The sequence below is a fragment of the Pan paniscus genome, chromosome 1 (genome assembly GCF_029289425.2).
Source record: "Pan paniscus chromosome 1, NHGRI_mPanPan1-v2.0_pri, whole genome shotgun sequence".
NCBI lineage: Eukaryota > Metazoa > Chordata > Mammalia > Primates > Hominidae > Pan > Pan paniscus.
This window is the reverse complement of record NC_073249.2, coordinates 162601027-162624172: the sequence shown is the minus strand read 5'-3', so window position 1 is coordinate 162624172 and position 23146 is coordinate 162601027. Positions and strand designations below refer to the sequence as shown.

General features: G+C 37.5%; 1 protein-coding gene across 11 annotated transcripts in view; it reads left to right on the top strand.

Annotated features, from left to right (window-relative positions):
- UBE2U (ubiquitin conjugating enzyme E2 U) overlaps positions 1-23146 on the top strand; it is a 64285-nt gene that overhangs the window by 28143 nt on the left and 12996 nt on the right. For 3 of the 11 annotated variants that reach the window (XM_055117865.3, XM_055091742.1, XM_055117870.3), the window contains exons 7-9: positions 1410-1498; positions 6407-6506; positions 10384-10465. In XM_055117865.3, coding sequence (XP_054973840.1) covers positions 1410-1498; positions 6407-6506; positions 10384-10465 — 271 coding nt within the window. Of the gene's footprint in view, positions 1-1409; positions 1499-6406; positions 6507-10383; positions 11301-12859; positions 15003-23146 lie in introns of those variants that run through there. The other 8 variants (XM_055091755.3, XM_034966622.4, XM_055091764.3 and 5 more) reach the window with 5 other exon arrangements.

The window sequence follows — 23146 nt, the reverse complement described above, 5'->3', positions numbered from 1 at the left end:
GAAGGCTAACAGTTTGAAATTGAACAGGACACCCTGGGAAGGGAAAAGGTCATGGGTAGTGGTCAAACAGACAAAAAACAATGGAGACGATTGTGCCTGAAGATGGTGTATTTTTTTTCACGAGACAGTGTGTTGACAGTTTCCTTCCTCTTGAGTCATTGTTGTCTGCTAAATGATCTGTGACAGCAAATTGATCACAAGCTTTTTCATGCAGGAGATATAATGCAGCCTTTCATTTTGTTACCTCTGTTGCCAAATGCTGAGACATTTCATTGGCAAATTCATGTTAGTTTAGTATATCATTTAGTCATCTACAGCACAGCATGCGGCTCTGGAAGCAATAATAGTAATGATTAATTTATCTTCCTCAAGTTTCAAATTTCTACTTAAGTGTGATTGTAAAAGTAACAACACATTCGAAAAATGTTAGTCTTAAAATTAGGTGTGCATAATTGTTATTTAAATAAATGAATGAATTAACACATTTAGATAATGCCTCATTAATTTAAAAGTTGAGTCAAATACTCAATTTAAGGTACCTATGATTTACCTATAAAAACTAATGCTAATATACTTGTTCTGACTGAAAACTTGCTTCTTCTTCTAAAGAGCTAAGAACTTCAATTGGAAAACAGGCATAAGGCATATTGCACTGGATGTCTAAGCAGCTGTTTAAGCCAGTTAATTAGTGATTTCACATGTCTGAAAAAATATGCTTAAGTAATGTTTTGTTTATAGAGTGTTGAGAATCTCTGCAAGTTTGTGGAAAAATGCCTGGAAATGCAGTTATTTAAGGGACTGCTTTATAGTTTTCATTTAACACCTTATAACAATCTTTGCTCTCCATTAGGACATAGTAATATTAGCACAGGGAGGGGAAAGTAGCAGCCAGGAGTATTAGAAAAGAGCTGGTTTTCCCCTCTTTGAAAATAGCCAGATTCTCTGTAAAAACTAAACTAATCTTAATTCTAATACTTGTATTCTGTCCCCATTATAAGAAATAAGGGTTTTTTACTAGAATTTGGCATTGAAGTTCAAGAAAAATGTTTATTGTTTCTTATAGAATGAGAAATTGACAGGTATAACACTTTGCTTAAAGTTCTTTTTTAATGTTAGTCATGAAAGACAGATGTCTTAAACCTGTATTTTTCTTTTTATAATATACACGTGGGTCCATATTTACATTTATCATTGAAAAATGATTTGAACATTTTCTTTTTCGTTATTTGTATTCATTATTGGTGGAATCAATATATTGGATACAATTGTTAAAAATACATGTTACAATTTGCAAGTCAGTTTAATATCTTGTGACAAGATATTATGTGAACAGTCCGTATAGCAGTACAATAATTTTAAAAATAAAATTTACAAACTGCCCATCGTCTGATTTTTATTTATATTTTCAGACCAATTAAAACAACCTCATTTAGTGATTACTACCAGACATGGTCCAGAATAGCTACATCAAAAGCCACAGAATACTACAGAACTCCATGTAAGGTGAACTATCCTTATCCTATGTCCTTTTGGTATATGTTAATCTGTTAACATTTATCTTTCTTTCAAAGACTAATTGACACACATCTGCTATGTAAGAGTGATAAACTTCTCTGTAGGCTCTATATACTATTCATTCAACAACTATTACTTTAGTTCTTTTTTTCAAAAAAAATTAATTTTAACTTTTTGTCTTGGAGACAGAGTCTAACTCTGTCATCCAGGCTGGAGGGCAGTGGCACAATAATAGCTAACTGCAGCCTCAAACTCCTGAACTCAAGCGATCTTCTTGCTTCAGCCTCCTGAGTAGCTAGGATTATAGGCAAAAGCCACCATGCATGGCTAATTTTTTTATTTTTACTTTTTTTTTTTTTTTTAAGAGATGGAGTCTGGCTCTGTCGCCCAGGCTGAAGTGCAGTGACGCAATCTCGGCTCACTACAAGCTCCGCCTCCCAGGTTCATGCCATTCTCCTGCCTCAGCCTCTCGAGTAGCTGGGACTACAGGTGCCTGCCACCACGCCCAGCTAATTTTTTGTATTTTTAATAGAGACGGGGTTTCGGTGTGTTAGCCAGGATGGTCTCGATCTCCTGACCTCGTGATCCACCTGCCTCAGCCTCCCAAAGTGCTGGGATTACAGGCATGAGCCACCACACCCGGCCTTATTTTTACCTTTTAGAGATGGGGTCTCACTATGTTGTCCAGGCTGGTTTGGAACTCCTGGCCTCAAGCAATCCTCCCGCCTCAGCCTCTCAAAGAAGAATACAAAGTTCTTTTGTATAGAGCCCTGGACTGAAGTCTGATTAAAAGCCAGAAAGAAAGATAGTCAATTGGAGGAATAACAGAAAAGTTCCTAATCTTATGAGGTTTACTTTATTTCCTTTACCCCAGAGAAAAGCTTTCACACCAGAGAGAACCTTTTTATTTCTCCTCTACGCCACAAGAAATATTAGGTAGAAATTCAGCAAGAAAACATAAGAACATAGAGCTGTTCAATTATATCAATCTAAAAGGAAAAATCATCTGGTACCATCATACATCAGGAGCTAAAAAGACAGATTGAGAGAGCTGGACAACTTTCCGGTTCCATTTAATTGGATCTTTAGAGTACTATTTCATTATCTGGATGAAAGTAGGTTGTCCAGTCTGCATACACTTACTGAAATACGACTTTGCTTCAGCCATCCTTCTAAAATGGTGCATTCTGCAGTAGCAGAGACTTCTGAATTCCCAGATGCAGTGATTATGTTTTAGTCCTCTTCTTATTTGCACTCTCATTAGCTGTGCTGTCCTTGATTTACATGATACCATACATCCATGGCTTTTCATCTCCCTTCCTAAGCACTCTGCTGCCTCTTCCCTTGGCAATATCTTCTTCATTCAGTCCTCTCTACTTACTCTCTCTGAAAGACCTCTTCCACTACCATGGTTTTCATTTGCTTACAGTCCAGCGATTCCTAAATCTGCATCTCTAGCCAGACCCCTCTTCTGAATTTTCCATGCATATTTATAACTGTGCAGGGGACATCTCACCTATATGTATTATAGGCATCTCATATTCAAGATATCTCAAAGTGAATTCATCATCTTGCCCCCAAATCTATCTTTCTTCCTTTATTCCCTCTCTTGGTTAGTGGTAGATCACTATTTTTACATTTTCTTACCAAAGCCAGAATCTTAGATGTTTCCTACATCTCTGTATCTCTCTCATTAAGCCTTGTTGATTTTATCTGCTGCAACATTATGAATGCTTCCACTCTACTACACCCCCATGACCATTGCCTTAATTTGAAGTCTCTTTATATTTCATCTCATCATTATGATAGTTTCCTATAGTGAAAAATAGTATCAAGTTTTAAGGTACAAATGAGGGCAAAAAATAGTACTAAGCTTAATAAATATCCTTAAAAGGTAAATTAGATCAATAACTTTTAAGAAATCACATGTTCTTTCAGGAGGTTGGCTATTAATTATTTTGTGATTATATATTACCATCCTCACTCATAGGTCAAAACAATTTAAGGTACATCAAGATATACAATCTTTAGCAGCTCTATCAGTATAAAATATTATTTTTGATACCAGAGTACCTGAATGGTTAATTCAGGTCAAAGATTTGTTGTTGAGTGCTGCCTAGTCAATTCAGCAAACACATCTGCTGCGTGTACCTACTATGTATGAGGCACTGAGCAGCTCACATAGGCTGCAGGGGCAATAACCCTTAATTACACAAACACTGTGTTGAGAGACATTAATTGGCACACTCTAGGGAACCATTCAGAGTCAAACTCCTTCCACCAAAAAACAGATTGTTACAGGAGGGTGCTTTCTAGAATAACATGTAAATATATAGGGCCACTTGGAAACTCCAAACTGCTAGAGGAAAAAAAAAATAGAAGCATGTGACAAAACTTAAGGAGATTTGGGAATAATTGTCTTGCAATGAAGAATAATTAAAAAATGGAAGGAAATAATAAGGCACCACTGACCACAGTTTCTTCTTCAAAAAGAGTTTGGCCCCAAAATGTTTAATTTTGTTGTTTCTACATCTTTCACTAACCTAGTATGTAATTCATCCCTGTTTGTAAAGGTAATAACTGGCCATTGTTATCTCTAGCCCAAATGAACTTCTGAGACTTTGAATCTAGCACTTGGTGCATGATTTCACAATCACCCTGCCTCTTCTTCCTCTAGGGAATTGTTATAAGAATGTTTCAAGAGCTTTCCTTGAATAATAACCAGCACTTAATTTAAAAAAATTAAATGTAAACTTTACATGTGCTGCTGGCCATTTTATCTTTTGATAGTTCAGCTGGATGAGATCCAACGCTATCTTTTTTAATGGCCTAATTTCCTGGCAATAATAAAGATGAAGCTTTTAGATTATAGAATGCTTCTTCAACAACTCAGAAATAAAAGAGAAACTTCTAATAACTTCATTTTCTACAGTTACATTCTTAGCATTGGAAAGATTATTAAACTCTTGTGCATATTTTTAAGAGCTTTATCTTTTATGAGTAGTGGTAAGTAGTTAAATTTTGATTTGGGGTATTAACTCTTTTCCCTATCTTGTGCCACAAATCTATACATAGTCACTGGCATCATCATAATAGTAAGTTTATTCTTGTATAATGCAGTTTATGAAGTATGCTCCTATATATTTTTAGCCATCGCAATCTATCTTTCTTTTATTCAATTATTCAACCAACATTATTAAGCACCTAATATATGTCATGCACAGTGGTATATCAACCCTACGTGCCAGGCATTATTATTATTATTACTTTGTTTGAAGATGAGAAAACTAAGACAGAAAAGCTAAGTAATTTACCTAAGGTTACACATGTGAGGGAGAATATCATATGTTGGTAAAGAATGTACATCCTGGAGTCAGATTTACCAGAGTTTCATCCTGGGTCTGCCATTTACTGGCTGTGTGACTTTGGTTAAGTTTCTTAACCTCTCTGTGTCCCAGTTTTCTCATCCATAAAATAAGAATAATCACAGCACATACTTTATAGGGTTGAAGCACTTAAAACAGTGCCCAGCATATAGTGAGTTCTCAACAAGTGAACAATAAGTTCTCAATAAGTGTGTTCTCAATTAATTCGGTAGGCTGTGGTCCAGAGACGGGAACCACATCTTCTCACTCCACGTTTGTTGCTCTTTCTCTGATACTCTACTGCCTCCGTAATATGACATCAAATTGTTATCTCTGTATGTATGAGATTTAAATTCAAACTCGGAAGTACATGCAGCATATTTGTAAATAATTATAATTTTTAGTTCATAAGCATAGGCAGTCGTATGGAAAATGTACCAAGGACCCACTGTTCTCTCTCCACTGCTATAGAATGGCAAGTAAAAGGTTTGGCAGAGAACAAACCAATACATATGGTTGTGGGCAACAGAGCCTTAATGACAGAATATGATCCCCATAAGGAAATGTTTATGTTAGAGGAAAAGAATTCCTCCAGACCAGTGTACTCTGTAATACTGAGCCTAGGCTTCCTGATGTTTGTTTGCTGTCATCGAGACAGACCAAACAGCCTGAAGCATGATGGGGATGTTTGCTTCACCCTAGGAGACTTTTATTCTTTGAGTCGTTAAGCCAGCAATAAGGGCAAGTGTCTCCAAAACACATTTAGATGCAAGAAGCAGTATCATCTGACTCTAATGCAGTGGTTCTCAGTCTTGACTGCTCATGAGAACCACCTGAGGAGCTTGTAAAACTTTCAATATAGACGGCACACCCAAGACCAATTACATCAGGATCTCTGGGAGTAGGACCAGGCAGTAGTAGTTTTTAAAGCTCCCCAGGTGACTACAATGTGCAACCAAGGCTGGGAAGGTCCTAGTGGGAAAAGCATGGTGTCAGAAGTTAGAAACTCCTTAGCCCTGTATCAGTTTTGCCATGTCCAGGTAAGTGAATTTAAGGTAGTCACTTAACTGTTTGTACTTTGGTTTTCATTTCTATTGATTGACAAAAATATCCTATCCTCCTTTATGTTGCTCTATGGTTAGCATGTGTGAAAATAGAACATGCTGAGGCAAGTTGGTACTATTGGTTTTTTTGGATGTGACCATCCTAGCAGTGGAAAAAAAAAATTCAGGGCAACCCATACAGATGTTGGACAAGAGATGTATCATAGAAAAAAAAAAAAAAAAAAGCAGAGTAGAAGCAATGCCCTGGAATCTGCAGAAGGCACAACAGAAAAGCAAGAAGAACTATACTGTGGATGCAATAGAGGATGCTTTCCTACCACAGATTACAAAATTGCCACAAATGCAAGATATCGTAGTGATGAAGGAATTTCAACGTGCAAAACTTCTGCTAAAATTACATGGTTCCTTTCTTCTCTCTGTCTCTCTCCTGTCCTCATTCTTTCATTGTTTCTCTCCGATCAGTGTCATTCGTTGAGCACCTTCTATATCTAGACAATTGGCTGTGTGTGGGAGACAAGAAGACACATTGTGCTAAGCTCTTCAAGGAGTTTACAGACAAGTGGTAAGAGACAGATGAGTGAAAAAAAACCATGGGGATAAAATATGAGATGTGTTAAAATTTGTACAAAGTACTGTGGCATTTTCATCTCTCAGATGATGGAGAAAGCAATGAAGAAAATGAGTCAATGATATAAAACTAATGGGACTATTCAGGAAAGATGACCGTGTCATTTGGGGTTTCATAATATATAAGGAAGAGACAGCCATACATATTCAAATATAAAATGAGGAAAGGCAATCTCAAAAAGTTTAAGAAAAGATATGAATTATCCTTAAATAGAAACCTCAAAAGGAAATAGCATTCGTGAGAGATTAAATTTTAAATTTTGGCTAAGAGTAATGAAGAGTCCCAATGAGAAGACATTACTCAACCTCTCTATGTCTGTTTGACCATCTGTACAGTGGGTATTCTAATGGTAACCATATCTATTTTACATGTGCCTAGCATATAATAAAAATTCTGGCTGGACACAGCGGGCTTACACTTGTAATCCCAGCACTTTGGGAGGCCAAGACAGGTGGATCAGTTGAGGCCAGAAGTTCGAGACCAGCCTGGCCAACATGGCGAAACCCCATCTCTACTAAAAATACAAAAATTAGCCCGGCATGGTGGCGCATGCCTATAATTCCAGCTGCTCACTGGCTGAGGCATGAGAATCACTTGAACCTGGAAGATGGAGGTTGCAGTGAGCCAAGATTGCACCACTGCACTCCAGCCTGGGTGACAGAGTGAGACTATCTTAAAAAAAAAAAAAAAAGAAAAGGAAAAAAAGAAAAATCTGCTAATGTTAATTATTATAATCATCTAAAGGAAATAATGAGACCTCATAAGAACTCTGGGGAGCTAAGATTTACTTCTTTAATGGAAGAGAGGAGCATATATCCAAATACCAATAAAAAGTATTAATAATGTCTGTAAGAATATGTATGTATGTGTGCTTACATGTGTTTGAAGCAAGAAAATTAAGGAACAGACAAAAATATTACTGGTGAAAATCATGTAAAAAAGGAAACTATTCAGTTAAAAATTTTTTTTTCTATCAATGGCAAATGTCATCAAGCTAAAAGGGGTAAATTCATCATTATTAAGAAGAAAGCACCAGGCTGGGCACAGTGGTTCACATCTGTAATCCCAACACTTTGGGAGGCCAAAGCAGGAGGATTTCTCGAGCCCAGGAATTTGAGATCACCCTGGGCAAAATAGGGAGACCCCATCTCTACGAAAAAGTTAAAAATTAGCCAGGCATGGTGGCATGTGCCTATAGTCCCAGCTACTTGGGAGGCTTGAGTGGGAAGATCCCTTGAGCTCAGGAACTGGAGGTGGCAGTGAGCGATGATCATGCCACTGCACTCCAGCCTGGGTGACAAAGTGAGACCCCCATCTCAAAAAAAAGAAGAAGAAGAAGAAGAAGAAAAAGAAGAAAGCCCCAGACAAGGACAAGACTGGTGGAGAGCATCTAGCTGGTTAAATAGTTCGACTGTAAGCTAAGCTCAGAACAATAATAAGAAATAGGAAAATAGATAAAGTATATATGGGCATATGATCTGGCTTAATAATATTTCATGTAAAAATTACCAGTGCCTTAAACATAGTAGGGTTTTTAAAAATTATTATTATACTTTAAGTTCTAGGGTAGATGTGCACAACGTGCAGGTTTGTTACATATGCATACATTTGCCTGTTGGTGTGCTGCACCCATTAACTTATCATTTACATTAGGTATATCTCCTAATGCTATCCCTCCCCCCTCCCCCCACCCCACGACAGGCCTTGGTGTGTGATGTTCCCCTTCCTGTGTCCAAGTGTTCTCATTGTTCAATTCCCACCTATAAGTGAGAACATGCGGTGTTTGGTTTTCTGTCCTTGTGATAGTTTGCTGAGAATGATGGTTTCCAGCTTCATCCGTGTCCCTACAAAGGACATGAACTCATCATTTTTTATGGCTGCATAGTATTCCATGGTGTATATGTGTCACATTTTCTTAATCCAGTCTATCATTGGTGGACATTTGGCTTGGTTCCAAGTCTTGGCTATTGTGAATAGTGCCACAGTAAACATACGTGTGCATGTGTCTTTATAGCAGCATGATTTATAATCCTTTGGGGTATATACCCAGTAATGGGATGGCTGGGTCAAGTGGTATTTCTAGTTCTAGACCCTTGAGGAATCACCACTCTGTCTTCCACAATGGTTGAACTAGTTTACAGTCCCACCAACAGTGTAAAAGTGTTCCTATTTCTCCACATCCTCTCCAGCACCTGTTGTTAATCATAGTAGGTTTTTAATAAATCTTATGTGAATTTGATTGAAGGTATAGGCTTGTAATTAACCACAAACTTAAGAGCCAGTGGTGATGTAATATGAGTTCCAGAAAATAATAAGGTCTGAGCTGAATTGATAGTCCACAGAGCAAGGGAAGTAGTAAGCCCATTTGCATCTTTGCTTCAAACCAATTCAAGGTCCTGATCCAGTTTGGGACACTAACTTTAATAGGAACATCAAAAGAGTTTATCACCAGGGCATTAAGGATGGTTAAGTTTCTAGAAAATCATATCCTAAGAACAAGTTAAAAGAACTGAGGCTTCCCTGTGAGCTATTAGAGGGCTCTCTCTTGTGGGAGAGGGATGAACTTAGTATTGCTCCAGAGGTTAGAACTAAGACCAGTGGAAACTCACAGCAGTCAGATTAAGGAAGGACATTGTAACCCTTATCTGCCAATGGAATGGGCAGTCTCCCAACTACAAAGTGGTGTGTTTTCTGCAGTTCGCAAGTAATTCATTCAGAACCTGGATGATCATCTGTTGGAGATTCTTGCTTTGTGAAGGATCAAGCAAGGTCTTTAATGTCATTTCCAACTTCAAAATTCTAATTTTCTACTTGAAGTGCTGAATTAGAATTTTGTTAAACTATGATGTCTTGGTTTTATATGAGTTATTTTAATACTTTCTTCATTATTGTTGCTCAAAACAAAATTTCTCTTTTTAAATTTTTATTTATTTATTTTTGAGACAGGGTCTCACTCTGTCACACAGGCTGGAGTGCAGTGGCGCAATCTCAGCTCACTGCAACCTCTGACTACTGAGTAGCTGGGATTACAGGTGTGTGTCACCACGCCTGGCTAATTTTTGTATTTTTAGTGGAGATGGGGTTTCACCACATTGGCCAGGCTATATTTCAATAAATTTAAAGATCTAATTGGCTTGCATTAGTGATTCATGAATCAGGCAGCATCTCATCTTAAAAACAGATAAGTGATCTACTGAGCATAGCAGAACAGTTAGTTTTTATAAGGTAACTAGAGCAGGAATAAGAAAACAGAATAATACAAAAAGTGGATTGGTTAACATAAGGCACTTCAGTTACTTTCCTTGTAAGGGTTAAAGCACAGGGACTTCCTTATCATGCCACTTCAAGTTGACTGGGCCCCTTCTGACTGGTGGCTGTGAATCTCTTCTTTTGAAAAAACTGATCTGCTTAAGATTGTCCTGCTTCCTTAAAGTTTCAGTTTTATTGCATGACACTTAGCATGAGTAACTCCATTTTGTTTGGTCTGTTAATGCCTAAGGTAGGTGCTCAGTCCAAAACAATGGTCTCCTATAAATTTTATTTAACATGATAAAGGATATATAATGTTTTTCATTATAATGAAAATAACTTCCAAGTCATAATCTATTTCAAACAATATCTAATATTATGATGTTCCAATAAAAGCAAGTAATTTGGAAAGTTTCTAAGGATTGTAATATGACTTGAATTATATAGTGCATGTTATTGCCACATATCAACTTAACGAGAAGTGAATGATTTTTAACTTTTAACTATTAACTATTATTAAAGAATGTATGTATAGCTTCTTTTTTTAATATTCTAATTTCAGTGCTCAAAGTTCCAAATTTCATTGGACAGTATTACAAATGGAAGAAAATGGATCTACAGCATCAGAAAGAATGGAATTTAAAGTAAGAAATATGAAGTGCCTTGAATGTGTACATTAACTTGAATTGTCTATTATTCCACTTTCTACTATCCAACTTGGAAATAACAGAAGAAACCCTTGGAAATAACAACTTATACCCTTTTCTCAGTATAAGAACAAGAATAAAAGAAACAATCATTTCTTGCTTTCATATGAACCCAGGTAGGAAATATCTTTCCTACATATTTGCTGCCAAAGATGGAGATAGAACATGATCCGCAGTGAAGAAATCTCATAATATCCTCCCCATTATTTCTCTTACTCTCATTTCCATCATCCTTATCAACATGTGACTTAGAAATAGCTTTTTTTTAAAAAAAAAAAAGCAAAAAACTATATATCATCAATTAGCTTTTCATCCTTTTTGTAGCTCCAAACATTGTTTCTTCTCCCACAGATTTCTCATTCAAGACCAAATATATTAAATCTAATGAAGAAGGATATAGTAAAATACAAACATAAATTATTATATCTTTAGAAATCATTGACTCTTAGACCACATTAAGGAAGGAACCTTAATCTCATCTTTGGTCTCTTGACCCCTGAAGGCAGTTTTTCTGCTTTATCATGTTACAGCAAAGATGCCATTTCAGTTCTGTGGTATTGGCTGTGTTGTGCTAGTCATTTTTTCTGGTGTGCTCATTCCAAGGTACTCAGTGAGTGTGCGACCATAAAGGTAGGGGAATTAAAGATCCTATTTTTTGCATTTATCTCATTTATCTCAATTTTTAGCTCTTCAATTTACTGTTAACGAAGTGCCCCCTTTTCTAGATGGAAGTACACGATGAATAAAGATAACGTGCTGTATTTTGAATTTGTGAAGCAATTGAGGAATTGAATATATTTTTTTAAATTGAGTATATTAAAATGTAATTCCCTATCCTTTAACATCGTATAGTTCAGACTGAGTTTTTCAGTTGGATTTTCTTTCTTCTGTTGATTCTGTAACAACTTTCTTTCAAGCTAAAGTAGAGAAAAGCTTTTGCATTTGATATACTTTTCTGCTTTCAGGATAAATTACAGGGAGTAGAAAGTTTTTATCCAGCAAAATTTGAGGAGTATAAGCATGTTTTTTTCCTGAAGGCATGTTTTAAGTTTCTTTTAGAGTTGAAGAAACCTACTTAGAATATAAGGTTAATTTTTCTTTGACGTGACTTCCTTTTTTATTTCCTTTAACAGAACTGTTTTATTTGTTTGATCATCGATTCATTATGTAATGCCAACGTCCCGCAGAACCCAAAAATTTAGAAAAAGTAGAACCGTGTCATTTTCAATTTATCCATCCACTTCTACTTATGGCTAAAATAATTGTGAGCTGTTTGAGCGCTGGAACATTTTTCCAAATACATTATTTCAAAGTTACAGGTCAAATTATCATGTGCATAGTGACCCTGTCAGAATAAAACCCTCACACCTTATGCTATCTGGTGGTTGATAAGAATATATTTAGATCAAATGATATTTGCTGCTTCAAAACGCTGGTGTTGATTAGTCAAAAACTCCACTATTTAAATGCAGTTTTAAAAAGATATTATATTTATCTGCATTTTATTGTGGCATAAATATTGACTGTGCAAATGTTAGAGGTATAGTAAAATCTAAAAAATCTAAAGAATGGCAAAATTCAACTTCTCTTCAAATAATTATCAAAAGTCTTGTGTTCATCAAAATACATGGGGTATGATAAGGAGGACAATTCATAGAGAATCAAGTAGAAAATGTTTGGGGATCTATGCACATGAGTAATTGGTCTATATTGTGCATGCCATATTAAGCATCTCTCAGTTTTTAATATTCGAAAATGCTTTCCTGACGCTGAAATTTCCTGTTTCAAAAAAACAGGAAATGTAAATTGAGAACCCTGTATTTGCATAGCATTGAAGAAAAAGAGAAACCTGTCTCTCCTGCTACTTCCTTCCCTCCCCTCATCAATCAATACCTTATTCTTAAGCCACACTGAATTCTTTTTTCTCACTATTATTTGGGGACCTAAGACCTCCTTACCGCTTTGTACCTTCTGCCTCGGATCAGCAAGGTCTTTGCTGCTGGTCTAGAGCTAGGATTTTGTCAGTTAAAAGGTGGAATGTGGAGCTCTTAGGCGCAGGGGCACTGGAGCCAGACTGTCTGGATTTGAATTCTGGCTCTGCCAATTACCAGCTCTTTGACCTTGAGCAAGGTCACTGATTTTTTTTGTGCCTCAGATTTATCTGTTAAGTGGCAGTAATAAGTGTACCTACCTCCCAGGGAAGGTGTGAGGATTAAATAAATTAGTATATGTAAAATGCTTCAAACAGTATCTGGTGCATGGCAAGCACTCATAAAGTTCGCTATTATTCATGCTTTTAAAACTTTACTGTGGCCCTCATTCAATTTGCAGATGAAAAATCTTTCTTTGGAAGCAGCATGGGGGAAGAGCATGAGCTTCAGAGTCAAACAGATGTTGGAGAAATTCTTAACCACTCTGAACTTGTTTTTTTATCTGTTAAATGGAGATAACCTTACCTATCTTGCAAAGTTGTTTTGCATTTGACGCTTATTATTTTATATATATAATTTCATTCAAGAGATATAAATAAAAATTATATATAAATGTGTATATTATATATCTGTTATATATATAAAATAAAAATTAATGTAGCGTCACACATAGGCATTCAATAAATTTTAGTTCCTGGGGAGAGGAGGAGATGAAAGTTCATGCCACCCTACTTTTCAGAGAATAAAAACAATCTGTTGGAAACATGTAAAATTTGTCTTTTCTCAGGTTAGAAAACAACACCTATCATAACTACATTTATTTTAGTTCCTATATGCCTCTGGTTCTTTTTCCTTCTCTACTCCACCTCCATCATTTCTTCTGCCTGGTGAAGTGCTTCACAAAGATGTTGTGAAGAGCTGGCCCAAATGTCTTTTTGTGGAGACAGTCACTGACAAGCTCAGGCATTCACAGTTACCCCATCCTGTCTCTCCATATTCTCTGTTCCCATGTCTTTCAGCATGTGTGATGTGGAAATTCATCTGTTCATGAAGAGGGACCAGGGCAGGGATGTTTGTGTCCCTTTGCATTCTCTGTACCTAGCATGGTGCCTGGCAAATAGTAGGCACTCAATTAATGTTAGTTGAAAAACGCATCCTCACCCTGTTTTCTCAATTAGTATTAGGATTAAATGTGAAGGCAGTTCATTTTAGAAAAATAAAATTTAGTTGCAAACTTTTAAGGTTCATTCTAATGTAAAGATTTAGGATTCTATTTTGGGAGTTCTAAGGTGTAGTTGGAAACAGTGATTGAAAACTGGAAATGTAAATGGCTTTCATGAATATTTTATGCAAAATCTCTAATTTGGCAAGTCTTTGTTACTATTAATAGAAACATTGTCATTATAAGCAGCTCATAAATATTCATTAATCAATTATTTGGTTTGGTGTTCCTTTCTAAAGCCTTTTTTCTTTCCTATTGGCTTGAGTGTCTTTTGTATTCATGAAAGTGCTTTCTTTCCGTTAAAGGATATGAATCTGTAATCTAATCAGTAGTTTGTATTTAAGTTCTCCAGAGAAATAGTAAAAGATATAAAATCAGAAAGCAATGAAAGCTGTTCTTTCGAGTGTTCTTGGTTATGCACATATAAAACTATGTTTGTGCCATACTCTAGCTAATGATTGCTTCTGTGACAACAGAAAAATCTTTATCAGTATTCTAAGCTTTGGCAGCTAGCAAGTTGTCTAAATAAAACTTATCAGTCCTGGTGGTGGTTTACATTAGGTGTCGCTTTAGAAAAGAATATTGCTTCTTGTTTATACCGAGGAGGTATAGAGGGAACCGGAACTAACATGGCTGAGTACTTCCTGTATGCCCGGCGTTCTCCCTTCATTTCCTAATTCATGTTGGCCATCCTGTGGAGTTGACAGTCACACGTGTAAGTGTAACCCACAATAATACCCATCAGCCTCCTTCAAAGCCACAACAAATCAACCTGTACTCCAAGTCAGACCACTTTGCTTGCCTTGTTGACAGCCCAAGACCTGATTCCTAACCTCCTTTTCAATGGATGACCGCTCCTGAGACCCATCCCCCAACCCCTGACGCCCCAGACATTCCGTAAAGGTGGAGATGGATATTATCTCTAGTTTACCAGTGAGAGAAACGGAGCCACAGAGATTAGCGAGTTTTCCTGAGGTTACTGATAAACATAAATTTTATTTGCAAATTGAAACTAAACTGTTTCTTACTTGCCTACTAATATGTACTTAAAAGTTTAAATTGTTCAGATAAGTGTAAAAATATTGCCTATCCAATCGCAAGCACAATCAAGTGTACCTTTTGTGAAAAAGTTGTGTTTTTTCTCAATATTAAATTCTATTATTAAACAATGTTAGTTCTTTTTTTTCTTATATGTAAAAAAAGAACATCTGTGCAATACCAAATACCAATAAAAAACTTTCTTATATTTGTAAATCCCACTCTGGACTTAGTTGTCCTGTCTTTTAAATTAAGGGACTAATACATATTTTTTCTACATTTCTTTGGTGTCTGATTTTGTGAGCATGTTTTAACTCACAAAAGATAAGTAATCTTTCTTTTGGTATACCTATGTTTGATCCCCTTTATATGGAAAACGTTCATGCTGAGTAGATTCTTTTAATATATGTTCGTGCTGTCCTTTCAGGGTTATTGAATTTAAACATGTTTTTTATAAGTTTACTTAATTATGTATTTAATGCATTTTTTAAGGAGTGCTAGCTTTATTCCCCAAAATTAAACCTTGACTGCCATCTTGTGGTTAACAAGTGAATTAGCATTAGAATGGACACTGCCTGTATTTTTAAATACAGACGTGGGAAAAATTATAAACAAAGGGAGGAAAATCCTTTAGGAAAAAATGACTTTTGCCAAGCAACTATTTAGTCTCTGCTTGGATGTTTTTAGAGATAGGAAGCTTGGTAATTCAAGAAGCATTAAATAGCTCTAATCTTCTTCAGTTCTAGCTTGTATCTAACACCTTTTGATAGTCAACCATTCCAGAAATGGGAAATTATCTCCATTTCATAAAGAAGATGTGCAGAAAAGGTTAAAGAAAATTCCCTAAGGTTATATACTTAGTAACAAAGCTGAAATTCAAATGCAGGCCTGCCAGATACCACAAGCCACGCTTTTTTCCTTAAATCAAGCAGGCACCATGTCAGACACTGAGGACCTGGGGATGGCCTTGGGGATTGGTGGAAGGCGGGATTCAAAGGAGGCTATTAGGGCAGAAAAGAAACTATTGCCACTTGTCCTTGGAAACAACACAAATAAGGCCATTTCTGCTTTGTGAAATTGCCCTTGAAGTCTCAGAAGATAGTTATCATGTCTTTCTCCTACCTCCTCTTACATCTCTTTTTTAGAATAAACACACTCCGTTCTTTCAGCTGATTTTTATGAATTCAGTATTCTTTATTGGTTCCCTCTTATGGATATAATTCATTCCATCAATTTCTCTCTCCAATGTAGCCTCAAAAAGTTACCATGGATTTCTGGTTGTAGCACAAAATCCAGTGGAACCACCCCTACTATAAACACCATGGCTTAGGGCTTCTCCCTTCCTCTCTCCTGAAAAAGCGGAATTTTAATATGAGTCACAAACATATATGGTGCTAGTTTAGATGTTCCCCAAATCTTATGTTGATATTTGATCCCAGTGTTGGAAAATAGGAGGTGTTTGGGTCATGGGGGCAGATCCCTTATGAAGAGACTAATGCCTTCCCTTGGGCAGGGAAGGAGGGTGGAGGAGTATGGCGGATAAGTAAGTTCTCCATTAGTTCCCGGGAGTGCTAGTTGTTAAAAAGAGCTTGGCAGCTGGGAATGGAGGCTCAAGCCTGTAATCCCAGCACTTTGGGAGGCCAAGGCAAGAAGAATGCTTGAAGCCAGTATTTGAGACCAGCCTGAGCAATATAGTGAGACCTCATCTCTACAAAAAATTAAAAACTTAGCCAGGCATAATGGCACATGCCTGTGGTCCTAGCTAAGTGGGAGGCTGAGGTGAGAGGAACATTTGAGCCCAGTAGGTCGAGGCTGCAGTGAGCCATGGTTGTGCCACTGCACTCCAGCCTGGGTGACAGAGCAAGACCTGTCTCACAAAAAAAAAAAAAAAAAAAAAAATGAGCTTGACATTTCCCCTCCCTCTCTTGCCTCCTCTCTCGCCTCCTCTCTCGCCTGTGACCTCTGCACACACCGGCTCCCCTTTACCTCTGCCATGAGTGGAAACAGCTTTCACCAGATGCCCAGTCTTCCAGCCAGCAGAATTGTGAGCTAAATAAACCTGTTTTCCTTATAAATTACCCACTCCCAGGTATTTGTAGCAACACTAAATGAACTAAGACAGTTTTAATATGAGTTACAAATACATATGATTTTTTTTCCTAGGAGAACTCCTTCTTTGGTGTTCTGCTCCCACATTTTAATGGGTTCGCGCTCCCTCTACGGCCTTGCTCCCTCTCCTGTCCCTCTTTCTCTCCCCTCAGTCCCCCTCCCTGTGACCAGAGAAATACGATACATGGGTTGGCTTAGGTCCTGCTCAGGTTCTCTGTCTGAGCAGGGTTGAGGCGGGAAGGGCTATATTCCCCAGAGTCATATGAGATTGCATTTTATCAGAAGAAGGCATTCCTGCCTTCTTCTGATAAAGTTCCTTTAGAAAATGTTACCAAAAGTCAAATTACTAATGGAAGGATACAGTAAGTTTTATTTTTCTTATTATACATGTAAAGCTCCTTTTCAAGAACATGTTACAATTTGTGGTGCCCCAATCTATGTGAGAAATTTAAAAATGAACAAGCATTAGGGTTTTTCATTTTACTTTTTTTTTTTACTTAATATTATGACATTTTACTTCACAGTCATTTGATTTGCATATTTTAGTGACATTAAAATTTTTGTTTTTATAGTTTGTGGTTTTAATTATATAAAGGCAAATGGTTGAATAAAGAAGGAAATACTGCTTATACAATTTTTTGAAGACAAAGATTTGTCAATAGGGAAGAAAAGGTGTAAATCAAGTTATGTTGTTTTCTAAAGTCATATTTGCCCTGAGGAAAATAAAATCCTAACGGTTTTTTTAAACTTACACAAGCCTCACGAAGAGCTGGAAATCCTGCCAGCTAGAGTGGAGAGACATTATAATTTAACAGACATTGACTAAAATTTAGAAGAGCTGTGCTTTATAGTGGGGCCATATTAGGTATCAAACTGATTTTCACAAAAAACTGAACTGTGAGCCAGAATGAAGAACAATCAGATTTAAAGAAACATAACAAAATTTAGCACCTAATAACCTAAAATTTACAATGTCCAGCAACCCATTGAAAAATCACCAGTCGGCCAGGTGCGGTGGCTCACGCCTGTTAGTTATCCCAGCACTTTGGGAGGACAAGGCAGACAGATCACCTGAGGTCAGGAGTTTGAAACCAGCCTGGCCAACATGGCAAAACCCTGTCTCTATTAAAAATACAAAAAATTAGCCAGGCGCAATGGTGGGCACCTGTAATCCTAGCTACTCAGGAGGCTGAAGCAGGAGAATCACTTGAACCTGGGAGGCGGAGGTTGCAGTGAGCCGAGATCATGCCATTGCACTCCAGCCTGGGGACAGAGTGAGACTCTGTCTCAAAAAAAAAAAAAAAAAAAAAAAAAAATCACCAGTCATACAAATAAGCAGAAAAATATGACCCACAACCAAAAGAAATTAAATCAATACAAATAGATCCATAAGTGATAGAGAGGATAGAATTAACAGATACAGACTTTAAAGCAGCTACTATACATCTTATAAAATATACTGAATTATCTAAAGAAAAACATGAATATGATGAAAGAAATGGAAGATATACCAGTGGAATATCTAGAGATAAAAATAAATCAAATATTTAAAAATATATATACTTAATGGGAAGAACAGCAAGTTAGACACTGCAGAAGAAATGACCCATGAACTTGAAAGTGTAGCAATATAATCTCTTTAAAAAAAGATAGAAAAAAAGACTGAAAAGAAACGAAAGAGCCTCAGTGAGCTGTGGGACAATATCAAGAGATAGAAGATACATATAAATGGTGTTCCAGAGGAGGGGAGAGAAAAAATATTTGAAGAAATAATTATGACTGAAAATTTTCCCAATTTGATGAAGTCTGCAAATTCACAGACCAAGAAGTTCAATGAATCCCAAGAAACAGAAATATAAAGAAGACATACCAAAGCACATCATAATCAAATTGTTGAAACTCAGAAATGAAGAGAAAAATCTTAAAAGTAGCAAAGGATAAAAAGAAACCCCACATGTTACACATAAAGGAGCAATGATAAGAATAGCCAAAAACTTCATGTCAGAAGCCTTGCAAGTCAAAATATAATAAATGACAACTTCAAAGTGCTTGAAAGAAATTATTAAACATAGAATTTTATAACAAGTGAAAAGCTCTCTCTAAAATGAAGGTAAAATAAAAACATTTTTTGACCAATAAATCCAACCACATAGTTGAAATGAACAAATTTCTTGAAAGGCAACATCTACCAAGTCTCACTTAAAAAGAAATGAATAACCTGAGTAATCCTATATCTAATAAAGGAATTTATAGTTAAAAGCCTTCACACAAAGACAACTTTAAACCCAGATGGCTTCACTGGAGAATTTTCCCACACATTTAAGGAAAACATGAATATACACAAACTCAGAAAAAAGAAGGAAACACTTCCCAGCACGTTACAGGGTCAGCATTACCTCAATAACAAAACCAAAGACAGTATACGAAAACTACAAATCAAGAACTGGAAATACCATTTGGCCCAGCCATCCCATTACTGGGTATATACCCAAAGGATTATAAATCATGCTGCTATAAAGACACATGCACACATATGTTTAGTGTGGCACTATTCACAATAGCCAAGACTTGGAACCAAGCCAAATGTCCAACAATGATAGACTGGATTAAGAAAATGTGGCACATATACACCATGGAATACTATGCAGCCATAAAAAATGATGAGTTCATGTCCTTTGTAGGGACATGGATGAAGGTGGAAACCATCATTCTCAGCAAACTATCGCAAGGACAAAAAACCAAACACCGTATGTTCTCACTCATAGGTGGGAATTGAACAATGAGAACACAGGGACACAGGAAGGGGAACATCACACACCAAGGCCTGTTGTGGGGTGGGGGGAGGGGGAGGTATACCATTAGGAGATATACCTAATGTTAAATGAGGAGTTAATGGGTGCAGCACACCAACATGGCACATGTATACATATGTAACCAATCTGCACGTTGTGCACATGTACCCTAAAACTTAAAGTATAATAAAAATAAATAAATAAATAAATTGCGAATCCTTCCCCGCCCCCCCTAAAAAAAGAAAACTACAGATAAATATGCCTCATAGACATAGATGCAAAAATTTTAGTATATTTAATCTAAATATATATATAACATATATAATATAGTTTTAAAATGTGTTAGATTTTTTTGAATGTTAAATCAAGGTTACATTCCTGATATAAACTATACTTGGTCAGGATTAATTATGATAAATAATTATAAATAATTATGATAATTCATCATGACTATATGGAGTTTATACTAGAAATGTAACATTGGTTTAACATTTGAAAATTTCAAATAATGTAAATTAGTATAAGAAAGAAGAACCATATGATCCTCTCAATAGATGAAAAGAAATTCTGTATCCATTTCTGATTTTAAAAAGAGAAAAACTCAGAACAGGGAGTGAATTTGGCATGTTCAAGTGAAGTATCCAGGTTCTCACATTGGGACTGACTAGGCAATCAGTTCAACCCATGGAGAGCAAAGAAAAGCAGGGTGAGGTGAGAGCCCACCCAGGAGCAGCATGAAGCCAACAAAATCCCCACCCCAAGACAAGGGAGGCAGTGAGTGAGTGTGTGACCCTGCCCAGGAAACCATGCTTCTCCCACGGATCTTTGCAACTCGTGGATCAGGAGATCCCCTCATGAGCCCCTGCTACCAGGGCCTTGGGTCCAATATACAGAGCTGTGTGTAATCTTAGCAGAACAGCCGCACACACACACACAGAGACTCCGGTGTTTTACATAATCTGGTCCTAAAATCCTCCAGTGAGGCACCAGATCCATCCATACATTCCCCTAGGAAGGGGGCTGAATCCAGAGAGCCAAGCAGCACCATCCTGAGGGCCCCACTTTCACAGCACCTCACAAATTGGGGCCCGCTAGCTTGGAGCTCCAGCCAACCAGCAGCAACAGGCTGAGTCTGCTTAAGACAGAAGGGAGTTCCTGGGGGAAAATGTGGTCACCATTTCTGCAGTTCTGTTGACTCAGCATTCCAGCCTGCCAGCTCTGGAGAGTCCAGGCATTCCAGACGAGGAGGGGTCTCCCCACCAACACAACACACCTGCTTTGCCAGACTGTGCCCAGACTGCTTCTTTAAGTGACATCCCAGTCCATTCCTTTTCACTGCCTCCTGTAGGGAGCCTTCAGTCACTCTAGCCAGGCTTATATGGACAGAACTCTGATCTCACCCTGGGATGGAGCTCCTGAGGGGAGGGGTGGCCACCATCTCTGTGGTTCAGTTGACTCAGTTGTTCCAGGCTGCTGGCTCTGGAGAGGCCAGGTGGTCTGGACGAGGAAGGGTCCCCCTCAATGCAGCACATCTTCTCTACTAAAAAGCAGCCAGATGGCTTCTATAAGTGGGTCCTTGATCCTGTTCCTCCTGACTGGGAGAGACCTTCCAATAGGGGTCTCCAGACACCTCCTACAGGAGTGTTTGGGCCAGCAATAGGTCAGTATCCCTCTAGGATGGAGCTTCCAGAGAAAGGAACAGGCTGCCATCTTTGCTGTTTTGCAGCCCGCACTGGTGATACTTCCAAGTACAGGAAAAGCAGAGGCAACTAGGTTCTGGAGTGGACCCCCATCAAACCATAGCAGCCCTACATTTGCTAACAGTCAGTGGCCTACCTGTTAAAAGAAAAACAAACAAACAGAAAACAACAACAACAACAAAGACCCCACAAAAACCTCATTCAAAGGTCAGCAACCTCAAAGATTGAAGGTAGATGAGCCCATAAAGATGAGAAAAAGTCAATACAAAAATGCTGAAAGCTCAAAAAGCCAGCATGTCTCTTCTCCTCCAAATGACTGCAACACCTTTCCAGCAAGGGTACAGAACTGGGCTGAGGCTGAGATGGTTGAATTGACAGAAGTAGGCTTCAGAAGGTGGGTTATAACAAACTTCACTGAGCTAAAGGAACAGGTTGTAAACCAATGCAAAGAAGCTGAGAATCATGATAAAACAATACAGAAGATGATAACCAGAATATCCAGTTTAGAGAGGAACATAACCAACCTGATGGAGCTGAAAAACACAACTTTAGAACTTCACAATGCAATCACAAGTATCAATAGCAGAATAGATCAAGTGGAGGGTAGAATTTCAGAGCTTGAAGACTATCTTTCTGAAATAAGATAGGCAGATAAGAATAAAGAAAAAAGAATGAAAAGGAATGAACAAAACCTCCGAGATATATGGGATTATGTAAGGACACCAAACTTACAACTGATTGGGATAACTGAAAGAGACGGGGAGAATGGAAGCAAGTTGGAAAACATACTTCAGGATATCATCCAGGAGAACTTCCCCAACCTGGCAAGACAGGCAAATATTCAAATTCAGGAAATCCAGAGAACCCCAGTAAGATACTAAGATACTCCACAGGAAATCAACCCCAAGACACATAATCATCAGATTCTCCAAGGTCGAAATGAAGGAAAAAATGTTCAGGGAAGACAGAGAGAAAGGCCAAGGCACCTGTAGGGAAACCCATCAGACTAACAGTGGGCCTCTCAGCAGAAACCCTACAAACTGGAAGAGATTGGGGACCAATATTCAACATTTTTAAAGAAAAGAATTTCCAACCCAGAATTTCATATCTGCCTAAACTAACCTTCATAAGTGAAGGAGAAACAAGATCCTTTTCAGACAAGCAAATGCTGAGGGAATTCATCACCACCAGGCCTGCCTTGCAAGAACTCCTGAAGAAAGCACTAAATATGGAAAGGAAAAATCATTACCAGCCACTACAAAAACATACTGAAGTACACAGACCAGTGATACTATGAAGCAACCGCATAAACAAGTCTGCAAAATAACCAGCTAGCATCATGATGACAGGATCAAAATCACACATAACAATACTAATCTTAAATGCAAATGTGCTACACGCCCCAAATAGAAGACATAGAGTGGTAAGCTGAATAAAGAGCCAAGACCCATTGGTATGCTCTCTTCAAGAGACCCATCTCACATGCACGGATACACATAGGCTCAAAATAAAGGGATGGAGGAAAATTTACCAAGCAAATGGAAAATAGAAAAAGGCAGGGGTTGCAATCCTAGTTTCTGAAAACAGACTTTAAACCAACAAAGATCAAAAGACAAAGAAGGGCATTACACAATGGTAAAGGGTTCAATTTGACAACAAGAGCTAACTATCCTAAATATATATCCACCTAATACAGGAGCACCCAGATTCATAAAGCAAGTTCTTAGAGGCCTACAAAGAGACTTAGACTCCCACACAGTAATAGTGGGAGACTTTAACACCCCACTGGCAATATTAGACATATCATCAAGACAGAAAAATAACAA